This window comes from Salarias fasciatus, chromosome 4 (assembly GCF_902148845.1).
Source record: "Salarias fasciatus chromosome 4, fSalaFa1.1, whole genome shotgun sequence".
NCBI lineage: Eukaryota > Metazoa > Chordata > Actinopteri > Blenniiformes > Blenniidae > Salarias > Salarias fasciatus.
Window position 1 is genome coordinate 17,018,809 of NC_043748.1, and position 12,926 is coordinate 17,031,734.

General features: G+C 37.7%; 1 protein-coding gene across 1 annotated transcript; it reads left to right on the top strand.

Annotated features, from left to right (window-relative positions):
• The first annotated feature begins 1,718 nt into the window (after positions 1 to 1,718).
• On the top strand, positions 1,719 to 12,153 carry LOC115387286 (adhesion G protein-coupled receptor E2-like). The gene is made up of 23 exons (XM_030089951.1): positions 1,719 to 1,759; positions 2,234 to 2,272; positions 2,369 to 2,734; positions 2,853 to 2,984; positions 3,106 to 3,252; positions 3,354 to 3,479; positions 3,574 to 3,717; positions 3,943 to 4,089; positions 4,176 to 4,322; positions 4,437 to 4,474; positions 4,775 to 4,855; positions 5,141 to 5,170; positions 5,287 to 5,449; positions 5,534 to 5,647; positions 6,917 to 7,092; positions 7,177 to 7,389; positions 7,488 to 7,691; positions 7,773 to 8,014; positions 8,106 to 8,172; positions 9,568 to 9,659; positions 9,823 to 9,982; positions 10,068 to 10,130; positions 11,045 to 12,153. The coding sequence occupies exons 1-23, from the start codon at positions 1,726 to 1,728 to the stop codon at positions 11,099 to 11,101; spliced, it is 2,982 nt and encodes a 993-aa protein (XP_029945811.1). The 5' UTR covers positions 1,719 to 1,725; the 3' UTR covers positions 11,102 to 12,153.
• The last annotated feature ends 773 nt before the right edge of the window (positions 12,154 to 12,926 follow it).

Consider the following 12,926-nt stretch of genomic DNA (forward strand, 5'->3'; position numbering starts at 1 on the left):
TATTTATTTATTTATTTATTTATTTATTTATTTATTTATTTATTTATTTATTTATTTATTTATTTCAGTTAATGGAAATTTGTGTTGTATTTCCACATTGGGACCACAAGATGGCAACAGGCGACAACTCAGTGTTGAAAAACGCTTTCACAGGAAGAAAAAAAAAAAAGATGAACATCCTAATTAAATTTCAAAACCGAAAAAACAATCACACAAACAAAAACAACAACAACGCAGTTATTGTTTGTTATTGTGTTTTTCCTGCTTTTTAGGATCAAGGGTGAAATTATTTTTAATGCATGTCATGACCATGAGAGAACAGTGTCATGAGAAGTGCCTTGAGATGGTGCATCATTAGCATAAGTTCATCGGTTGTGGCTCTAGAAAAAACACAAGAGACAGTGCTGTTTTTTGTTCTGCCTGGTTGAGCAAATGAGTGACGGTTACATTGAAGGTATTGCGTTTTCAATCAAAATCAGGTTTATTGCAAAACAAAAGCTCAGGTGTAGCTATTTATACACATCATTTTGTGATGTGATTCAGCTTTTACATGTTTTGAAATATGAATTTCAGTTCCTCATGAATTTCAGTTCCTCTGCAGTCATTATCTAATTTGTCCCTAAAAATCAGTTTGCTCAATTTGCTCATTTTTTGTTTTTCTGTCCAATCTAATAAAACTCCTCAAAATGGTGCTGAAATTCAATATTTCAGTAGAAAACTGCTCTTAGATACATTTAGCTTGTTGTTGTTCTTCTGTATGAGCCTACATGGTTTGAGCTGGGCGCTGAAATAATCCTGCAATGGTCTGGTTGCCTTAACCCAATATCAGTAACTAACCAAGTTTAAAGTAAATAGAGTTTCATAATTATTTATGGTTCAATTTAAACAATGTGTTCAATGCTGTATAAAAGTCTGAAAATAAATACCATCTGATCTATCTTTTCAGTCATTGGAATGCTCAACATACTGTACCTCTTGTCAAATGAAGTATTGATATTTTCTGTGTGATTTGTCTCAATTCAGTAACTGTGTTTCTTTTTGAATTGCATCTCTTAGGCAAACGTTTTGTAGAATGGGATCTTGTACTTCAATTCTTTTTTTTTTTATTAGAGGATGTTTTGAAGATGCAGTTTTTTTTAATATACTCATACACCAGTCTTTCTGCAGTACTTAAACCTTTCTATCAAACTCAGCCTTTCTTTAGCTGGTAATTGATCACTTCTCTTGCTTTTTAATGTAGTTATGCACAGATCAATACCAAAATATAGACACCTCTGATTTCTTTTGATTATTGTTAGAGTATTACTGATGATTTACTTTATTAAACAAATTTACACTAATATTTTGTAGCAACTAGTGACAGCATTGATAATATCATGAGATACCAAATTCTGTATTTTAGAATATAGATATTTCTACATTTTCTTTACATTTTGCTTATGGTTGCATTTCTCTGGCACATTGATCATTGTAGGATGAATTAGATGAACTAGTGGCATTTTGACTTCAACTAATAAAATCTTTTCACCAGTGGGCAGATCCTGAGGTGCTTTCCCTCTGTATTGGTCTCCATTACACAATAGCAAAAGTTTTCTTTCAGCACAAGTAAGTTCATTTGCATTTCTCTTTGCATCGGTGCAAATCCTGGATGCTGTGCAAATTGACAAAATGTACATAAACACGTCTCAAACGTGAGCACCAATGTTGTTTGGAGTAGCACCTGACATGATGAACTTCTTTGTATTTTCCATTCTGTTTGGTGAGTTAATTCGGCTTTTATTTGCATTTTCATATGAAGCAAAATTAAAATTCTCAATTAAAAGGCTCTTTACAAAGGATTAAAGTGACACTGCTGAGGTGGCACAGTTCTCTAGATATTCATTTATTATGAACATTTTAGTTTTGATTTTTATCAGGAGTGACAATTTCATTGAAGTTACTATTCTTATTGAGGTAAATTGCAAAACAAAGCTAAGGTACAGTTGTTTCTATACATAATATTTTAATGTGATTCAGCTTTTACACCTTTTGCAATATGAATGTTGGTTCCGATGCAATCATTTTCTATGTTGTCCCTCAAAATCAGTTTGCTCAACATGCTCAGACATTTCCCTTTTATTTTTCTGTCCAGTCTTTTTAGGTTTAAACTCCCAAAATGCTGTTCAAATTCAATATTTCAGTAGACCACTGCTCCAGGATACAGTAACTTGTTTTCTTCCTTTTTGTGCTGTAGGTTCACTTTTTGCCCTCAGCCACTGTGTTTTCCCACCCGGTAAGAAATAAAATGAGCATTCAATATCAGAAAATAAACACCTGACAAACACTTGACTTTTTTTCACCTGCGACTAAGTTTACCTTTTCCGTGCAGGATCATGTGATGGATATGAAAACATAACTGAGCCATGGCGCAATTTTCAGTTTGTATCAACTACTCTTCCTGGCTACCCAAGGGATGATGGACATCTTGTGGGGAATTGGTGGCGCTTCACAGGAATTGGTGGGAACAGAATCAATCCAACTTGTGTAAGAAGAGCTGGAGGGTTCGCATATGGCATCCATTGGCATTCCGCACATCCAACAACTGAATCTAAAACTGCAACGACAGGAACCGCATATGCTGATGTTTCACATTGTAACCATTATGGGATCTCAGTCGAAGTGGTCCTGTGTCCAGGAGGATTCTATATATACAAACCAGCTAGTCATCCTCATGGAAGTTCGGGTTATTTAACCTGTAAGGAATCAATGTTCAGTCTCATTAAGTAAATTCCTGATCATTTATGTTCTATTAATTTCGAAGAGAACTGAATTCCAGCTTTCCCTCTCATTCTTTGTCTGTTCTCTCTGTTTAGATCATTTTCAGTGTAACAAAACCGCTTGCGGGCCTCTTGCTGAGTGTGGGACTAATGGAGGCTGCGCTTGCATTGCCGGTTATGAAATGCTTCTTAATCGCCTCCCCGAGAAAGATGCGTATAATTGTGTTGGTCAGTATGTCTAAAAAAATGTTAGTGTAATGTCTATGAAATCATTTTGCATTTTGAAATTCACAAGTTGAATCACACAGACCTGACTTTGTTTCCATTTTTGTATTGTTTTTGCTTGTAGACATCGATGAGTGTGAGAAAACCACAGGAATATGCGGCTCTCACTCAAAATGCAACAACACGATTGGATCTTTTTTCTGTACCTGTCTGGATGGATTCGTTGCCACAAATGAATCATCACCAATTAAAAATTCCAATCCATGCATAGGTGTGATTAAAAAAAAAATCTCACTATCAACGCTGGACATGGATGTAATTGTGTTTAAGCCGATGTGCTGGCTGACCACCCAGTTTTCATTTTCTGTCCAGATTTAGATGAATGTGCCGACAATGTGTGTGGTGACGATGGAACGTGTGTGAACAACCCTGGAAGTTATCTGTGTAACTGCAACAACGGTTTTCAAGCTGTAGCTGACGCAACTCCTGTATGCCAAGGTCTGTTAAAAGCCTCCAAACAAACTTCTGTCCAGCAGAAGAACACCAATACCAACACTCAATAGAACCTGATCGTGTATGCTTTCGTTCTCAGATATTGATGAATGCTTCAACTCCACTATATGTGGCCCTGATGCTGACTGCACCAACAAACACGGATCTCATTCCTGCGCGTGTCATATTGGATACAAGCCGACTCAACCGGACCAGGAACCAAGCGAGGAGAACATCTGTGTTGGTATTTGCATTGATGTTCTTCTTTAGCAGTGAGGATTCAACTGTCATGTCAGGTTTCTCACCAATGGACCGAGACTTGAGACAAGACGTCATTTGCAAGCCGAGATCCCATTTAAATAGAAGGAAGTGCATGAAAACATGGGCTGAGGACTGAGCTCGCAAACAGAAAACGTTAATCTATTTAAGGAAAAAGTTTCTGGTTTATTGTTTCATTTGTGTTCTGTAGATGTTGATGAATGTGCTGAAGATGCCACCATCTGTGGGCCCAACGCCAACTGCACAAACTCAGTGGGATCTTACGTCTGTTCCTGCCACCCTGGTTATCGATTGAATGACGCCGACACCATAGAAAGTCACTCCGACCCTTGCATAGGTCTCTCTATCAATTTATCAGCAGTGTTATTTCACCTTTATGCATTTTCTGTTATGTTTCTAATTGTCCATGCTCTAATCCCTCAGATATAGACGAATGCAGTGAGACACATGGTATATGTGGGGAAAAGACTGTGTGCACCAACAGGCCAGGGACTTACTACTGTTCCTGTCCTGATGGATTCTTCCCCTCCACTGGTATTATCTGGACAGTCGGAATTACATTTTGTGAATGTGAGCCAAAAATGATCTTGCAATATTGAAGAAACACAGTTGAAACCTTTGGTGTGCAGACTCAGAGAACTGGACATTTCGTTTCATCTGTCTTCTTCCACCCGTATTCAACAGCGCTTCAAGATGTTCTCGACAAGTTAGAGCCTGAAGAGGTAATTTGAGTTTTTTGCTTGTATTCTGCTGCTATTGCAAATTTAGTCGCACAATTGCAAACTCCAAGAATTGTATGAGAAATAAGCTTAAAAGATGATCTGCTTTACCAAACAATTGAGCTGGAAAATTAATGCCCACGAATGAATTAATCCCAGGTGGGATACTGTCTTTGTATACGTAGAATTTTTTTATTTTATTGTTTTTGCATAAAAAGGCTTTTCATTACTACTCCAAGATATGTACCTTAACTCTCTGCATAAAATTGAGGACTGTGTCTTGTATTGGTGTCTTTTCTGCAGGGACAGACCAAAGAGAGGAAGTTTCTGGACGACATGGACGAACAGCTGAAAGAAAACACGGAAATACTCCTACCAGGAGCAGTCAGTAGAAAAATAGTGGTCAAAATGCTGAAAACTTTGAAAAGCAATATTATTTTTAGTGCCACCATGGAGTTGTCCAAATTATTATCCATTAAGTAATCATTTATATCAACAATGCATTCTTCTTTGTTGACATTTGAACTGTTTTATTAGCACGAGGATGTCATAAATCTATAAACCTAATTCAAACAGGTTTCCTAATGTGTACAAGGGTAGTTTTACAATGCCTTAAAAATATTCACGAGACCAAATTAACATAACTCCCGCTTTCCTATGTTTCTCCAGACTGTGGCAAACTGCTTCTCAGCATCAATGGTACTTGTTTTTCCACTCAAACCACACATTATTGTTTTTATGGTAAATTTAGAGGAAGTTAAGTTTGTGTCATCTGCCAGGTGAACTGGTAATCACAAATATTTGGATGATTTCAGGAAGTGTCGGGTGTTGGACCACGCGTCAAGTCGGCCAAGGTGAGTAGCGAAGGAGACGGGGAGATTGGCAGCGTGATCCTGGGAATCTCAGACCGTCTAATTTCTGCGATGGTGCCGTCAGGTCAGAACCAAACCAGCACCACCATCAAGAGTGAAACAGTGGGTACGTTTTCCTCACTTTACCATAGATGTTTACCATGGCTTGAATAACATCATCAGGCGACTCTAACTCCACTCTGTGTCTTAGATTTAAGCTTCCAAACTGTTGTACCTGGAGGCAACAGTACAGGGAGCTCTACTCTCTCAGCCAAAGAAAACACCATGGACATTAATCTGGAAGATCTGGCCAAAAACAATAATGGTGAGCAGAGAGTCCCAGTGGATAAATACTGCAGATTTTTATGATTTTTGCTTTTTATGACCAGTAATGCATCTTGCATGAGACTGGCATGGTAGCAAAATGACTTTTGCATGTGTATGGGAAGTTGTGTTTCTCATTTATTGATATTTGAATCTCGGAAGACAATGACCCTTGTGAGTCTGCAGTTAGATTTGTTTGTGCGTAACACAACTGATGTGTTTGCAATATATTAGGTGTGTGCCCATGAGGACCTGTAGCTGTATACACTTGTCTCTAAGTTCTCTAATTCGATTTGCACAAGTGGGATTTTGCTATTGTTCTGCAATGACAATGAGGCCTCCTTTTTTTTTTTTTCTTATAACCATGATTGAATGATTGAAAGAGTTTGGAGTGAATGAATATGACAGCTATTCCATTCACTATGCTCATTTTTGATAATTAAACTGGACAGAACCTGCAAAAAAGCTGTTATTCCCAAGAAATGCAATGATATTTATGCATTATTACATCTTTGGCTGCAGTTAATACATTTTAAAAGAATTGTAATGTGGCGTTATGTCAAATATCCAGTATGGGTCAAATATCCTTTTCTATGTTATTATGAGCATTTATGATTTTTATTACATTAAAAAAGGCTGACATTATGACATAAATGGCAATTATTACATTATTAGACATTGCAGTGAGCAACTAGGAGATTTAAAACCTTGCAAACAAGTCTGTTTCACTGCAAAAGGAGAGCAAAATCCACCAGTAAAAATCTCACCGAGGGTGGAGATGAGGATAGAAGCAAGCAGAAGGACAGACGCTCACGCCTGGGGGGAAATTAAAGGTCACCAATTAACCTTGTATGAATGTTTTAGGGCTGTGGGAGGAAACCAGAATATCCAGAGAAAACTCACGCACAGAAAGGTCAAGTCCAGGCTAAATCTCAAAGCATCTCTCGATGAGGCAGGAGCGGCAAACAAACATAAGGCATGCCGATAAAAACTCAAACATGCACATACAAATCTGTGTGGGAACAAAAACAATCCTCAAGATAGACTAACATAACATCATCATACACTTACAAAAACATACACAAATTCAGGTGCACACACACTCGACTCTCCAAACATACAACGAAGTTTCAAACAAAGTTCACTTTATCCTGTCATTAACATATTTTCAGAAAAAAAAGAGTGATGGATGGTAAGAAACCATAATATATAGTTGAATTGTGATTTCAGTGAAGATTTTTGCTTTCCTCCCACTTATGCATATTCTCAGGTTCTGCAGCTGCTGCCTTCTTGACGTTAAATGGAATGGAGAATCTTCTAAGTCACCAATACTTTAAGACAGAAAACAAGACGGAGATGTTCTCTGATGTTCTCACTGCCGTTGTGCCCTCCATGAATCACACCAACCTCACAGAGCCCGTCAACTTCACCATCCACCACAAGAAGGTGGAGAACAGTTTCTTCCCTGTAAAATGAAACACACGCAACATTTTTTTCCCCAAATCTTAATCTCTATTTCTATTTTTTCAGATGTTACCCAAGTCTGGTTTTGTGACCTGTGTGTATTGGGAGAATAAAACCAAGACAACAGAAACAGGAGGAGGAAGAGAGACTGAGAAAGGAAACACAGGAACCATGCGCTGGTCAGTGGATGGCTGCTGGACAGCATACAGTGATGAAAACCGCACTATGTGCAGCTGCTCTCACCTCTCCACATTCGCCCTGATTCTTCAGATAGGAGAGGTATGTCAGAATTCTGTGTGGATATGCATTTACTCACAGAAGCTGGTTTGCATTGAAGAGTTTGTTTTGACTGTTTTCTTTTTGTTCTTTTTTTCCAGCCTCCTCCAGAGAGTGATTTCTTGGAGTGGTTGAACAGAATATGTGTGATTGTGGGACTGTTCTTCTTCGCTCTGGCTGTGTTCACCTTCCTCCTGTGCAGCTGGAACCCCAAAATCAACAACACAGCCCGTCTTCACCTCTGTCTCAACCTGGGCCTGTCTCATCTGCTACTGCTCTGGAATGACAGATACCTTGAGGATGAGGTGCAGTAAACCACAACTTGTTGCTTTTGAAGTCAAAATCCCATAAACATTCAGTTGGAAATGACTTCTGTGTCCCTCCAGCTGGCCTGCACCGTCATGGCAGCGCTTCTCCACTTCTTGGTGGTTGCCAGTTTCGTGTGGATGCTTCTGGAGGCCTTTCAGCTCTACTTGCTGGTCCGAAGACTCTCCAAAGTGCAGGTTATCCAGAGAGATGGCCTGCCCAAGCTGCTTCTGTACCTGATTGGTTATGGGGTTCCCTTTGTGATTGTGGGTGTTTCTGCACTGGTATATTCTGATGGATATGGAGCTACTGAGGCAGACTCGTAAGTAGCACAAACAGTGTGGAGTTAATTGAAAGGCCATTTGTGCAGGATTGGATTATGATGTGTGTGCTCATTACGTCTTTTCTTGCAGATGCTGGCTGTCTCAAAAACAAAACTTTAATTGGGCTTTAACAGGGCCGGTGCTGAGTGTCCTTGCAGTGAGTATTTTCCTAGAAAAACTAGCCTCAAATAATTTTATTATTCACTGATATTACTGATATTTTTTAGAACAATTTTATTGTTGCCTTTGAGCACATTGTCAGATGAGGACATAAGACGATCCTCATTTAGTTTAAACTGTGCTGGAAGTGTTTCATGTGGTTATAATATCCTGATCACTGAACTGTTTTGGGGCGAGATTTTCACTCAGTTAACATCAAAAGTAACATGAGGTTCTCACAGTTTGTTTTTGTCAAAAAGATTTGAGTTTTTCTCGAAGCTTGAAGAAGACAAGTGAGTTTGTTGTGTCTGAAATGTCTGTATGGATTTACTGAACCAGTTTAAATAGATTAGGTTGATCATCTTTTACATGGATAGAAAATTCATTCACACAACAAAACCATGTATTTCCATTACAGAATTCAGTAAAACACCCAATTACTCAATCTGCCATATTACCCCCCAAATATTCTTTTCTGTCATTATTGCCACATAAATTTCATAACAATGTCTGTTCAGTAAATCCAAAATTATTTCTTAAGGCAATAATATAAAAATAAAATGATGTTCTGAATGTCTCTTGTTTGAGGAAATCCATCTTTAATGAAATATCTTACTAATCTAGTGGAATAATGAAAAAGCAGCCTAACAAAGACACTAGTCTGACAAATATTTTAGCAGCATATTAGTGAAGTTGCTCTGATATCTGCTTCTCCTTTGTGACTGTGGTCGAGCCACTCATAAGGCAGCCTCTTGGGAATATGTCTCACTCAGGTGCTGTCATATAATCTCTCTAAAATAGTCTGATTAAATGCATGTTAAATCGTAAAAACCAGACATTTTCTAACTCCTCCCTAGATATCTCTAGATTTTTTCAAGGGCAGCATGTGTTCAGCTGCATGCTGATAAATAAAAATCACACATTTCCTTTTGATGTTATACTTCCAGACTGCTGAGTCATTCCTCTGAATCGGCAGAGAAATATATTAACATTTCAGCTGAAGTTGAAGCTCCACAGTTTTTTATGGTTGAGCAGATGAAAAACCTCCGGCGGTGCCTTCACTCCTGACTCAATTTAGGAAAATGTTATCACTGTATTTAGGTCTTATTAATTGGCAAGCTGTTTGGGTATTTATTTATCTGTAACTGCAGGTTGTCTACTTTAGGATTAGAGGAGAGTTTCCTTTAAGTACACAATACTTTGCATTGCTGATACACTGATGCTGCTCACGTGTATTAAATAAATAAAGCAAACAGCTGAGAGACTTTAAATGTATGTTTTAAACAGTAAACTTTAAAGGAAGAACTTTTTTTTCACTTTTTTCACCATCAGTTTATATAACAAGGGTTTATTGATGACTACCTGCATCAATGTGCTTCTTTTCCTCTACCAGCTTAACTGCATCTTGTTTTCTGCTACTTTATGGAGTCTCAGACCGACTTTGGCCAACATGAAAAGTGACGTCTCACAGTCTAAAGACACCAGGTCAGTGTGTCAGCAACCATAAAGTGCAAGAACTGATGAAGAATTGAAGAAGAAATGCAACTGCAAATTGCTACTCAAACATGAATAACGAACGTGGAAAGAAAAAAAACAAAAAGGACTTGCATTTTCTGATTCATAAAATCCTTTGTCTTCCTGTTTGCAGATTAATTCTTTTCAAGATAGTGGCTCAGTTTGTCATCCTGGGCTGTACGTGGATTCTGGGCCTGTACCAGACCAACCTTTTCTTCCAGGTCCTTTTTATCGTTCTGAACTCCCAGCAGGGCACCTTTCTCTACATTGTTCACTGTCTGCTCAACAAGGAGGTAAAACTTTGTTTAGATATCATCAGTAGCTTAAAAAAAAAAAAAAAAAAAAAAATTAAATCATTTAATCACATTTTTCTTAAAGGTTCGGGGGGAGTACATCAAATGGCTGACCTGCACTTTCAATAAAAACAGAGAGGAATCAACGGTAAGTCAGACTTCATCTTCAACCTTTAAGTCATTAAAAGCATCATCAAGCATTGGGAGATGATTGTAGGATTGTCATTGTTGCAGAAAGTGTCTAAATCACAGTAACACATTTTAGTTCAGGGGCCACATGTAGGCCAATTAAACCTTTAAAGTTGAATACTGAAGTTTTTCTTTGTCATGGCCCAGAATTACGTGATGAAAATGTTGTTATTTCTGCAAAGCCAAACAATTACGACTGAAAATTCCAAACATCATGATTATAATACAACATAACGATACTTCTGGTGCAAAATATAATATAATACTTTGAAACGCTAGTTTGATAGCAACATGCTTGCTACGTTTCATGGCAGCATCACTGATATCTCAGTTCAGGTCTCAGTGTTGTGTTATTTCCACTAATCTAAAGAAATTTGTTACCAAAATCATTTTTTTCTTTGAGCTTTTTTAGAAATATAGATAAATGACTTTATTTCTGTGTCCAAGCTGCTCCAACATATTCTCTGGAGATAATTTAATCATGGTGGTCAAAGAAGAATTAAAATCAATAAAACTATGGTTTGATGTAAATAAATTGTCACTAAATCTGGGAAAAACACATTACATTTAAAGATATTTACTAACAGAGAGGAAAACACTGACTGTAGAGCGGGTGTCCTGGTGATGTCTACCCTCATGTTTTCTCATCAGATGTCTCTGGGTTTGATTATTGTCTTCATATTAAGAACTACTATGGAAGTATTCTGAACATCAAACGAATTACACATAGGCAAGTCAGGAAATACATCCAGACCACTGATATTTAATCTGGCTGAATATACCTGCGTAGCCAGACATATGATTAGACAGATTGTTTTTGAATGTCTTTCTTGATTTCTACTTGTACTGAATGGGAACTCTTTCTTGTAACAGAAAGACGTGCCATCGATTTCTGAGGACATGGACAAGTGTGACGAAAAGGTGGACTGACGGTGAACAGAGAATCTTCTCACCTACCCAGTTCACTAATTTAAATTGCCTCATTATTTCACTTTGAACACAATGTAGTGAAGATGGATGTTCCTGAAATGTTGATTGTTTGGAGTGGACTGTCTATGGGTAATCGCATATACTGTTTTCAACTGCTTAATCTTATCCACATCATTTTGAAAACACTTTGGTTTGTTATGATGATATCTACTGAACTGTAATGACAGGACTAATAGCTGTACTTTTGGTATTTTTCCTGCCTTCATTACATGCAGTTCATAGTAAATCTATAAGGCTATTTTGTAAATATGAAATCTGATGGAACACTGGGGTATAAACTATGTCTGAGAATATAATGTGTGATCTGGATTGGTATGATGGCTTGGCCTGTAAAGATTTATCTGTCATATAAATACAGTATTGTTTTTCATATGTGTGTGAACACTGTGTACTTTTTATTGCGCATATATCTTCTTGTTAAGCAGCAGATCTTATTTTTTAACTTGTATTTTCTAACAATAGGATGAAGACAACAGGCTCATATTTTATGAATATTCACACTGTATATCAGTCAGCTCTTTACAATTTTGATAAAAGTAAAACTGCTGCACCAAAGGACTCACCAGTGTGAAGCATATGACAACAGGACAGCATATTTTTTTCACATATGTTCATCCAAATGAGAAATATTACATGTTTTTACAACCTCTAATTAACTTAAATGTGTGCTTTTGGTCCAATTTTGCCCTTAATAAAGGATTTCATTATATTAATTGTATTTTATTGTGAAGCTTCATTCCAATGTCACTGAACAACAGCCATTCTTCAAAGTTATTATCAGCATCCAGTATCCATTACTTGCAAGATTCATTCTAATTTTTCATGTAGCAAGAACAGAGCTTTGCATGCACTTGACCAGATTAAAAAATTTGAATCAAACTTTCAAGAAAATGCTTCACGCTAATATGATTGCAACACTAAAACACTATTCCGAAGAGATTACCTTAGCAATTTTTCAGAACTTTTGAAAAGGGAAATAATTTGAGTAAATTATAGAGATGGATCAGTGAGCTGGGATTTCTCAGAATGAGCTCAAAAGTAACATTTCACATAATTGATAAGAGTGAAAAGTGCATACACATTACAGTACAAATTAATTTGCACTGATAAGCATTGCATTCTATACAGCCAGGAGGTACAGTATGTGTCAGGACCCTGTGGTCCTGCCCCCCTGGCTAGGTCTCCCGTCCTCTCCTTTTCCTGTGGTATGCTTTAAAAATGTCTATTATTGTTTTCCTCATTCTTATTTTTTTATCTCGTGCTTTATGACTCTGCACAGCACTTTGTGACAGCAGCAGTTTTGAAGTGCTATAGAAATAAAGTTGAGTTGAGATGAGTATCGTCAGTCCGACCTGCTGTCTGTGTCTGCCTCACCTTGTTTCTCTCAGCCAATAGTTTTTCTCCTGTGTTCATTACCCTTATGTGCTGCACCTGTGTCTTCTCTATAAACACCTTTCTCTCCTCTTGTGTGAATGCTGGTTCATTGTGTGTGTGTCAGTACCTGTGTTCCCTGTTTCTGTGTGACTGAATAACGCCTGCATTTCAGTCTTTCCTTTGACCCTGACAGTGTGAATGCGAGAGCTAATGTCTCTTTCTCAGTTTGTCCTGTGATGTTCTGGCATACGGTTGAGGCTGTACCTGTGACGTTTACTGCTCCAAGTAACGCACGGTGGACGACATTGTATTTCAAACGTGCTGTTTACTGAAGAGGCTCAACATAGGCTACGTTCACACTGCAGGCTGAAGTTACCCAAATCCGATTTTT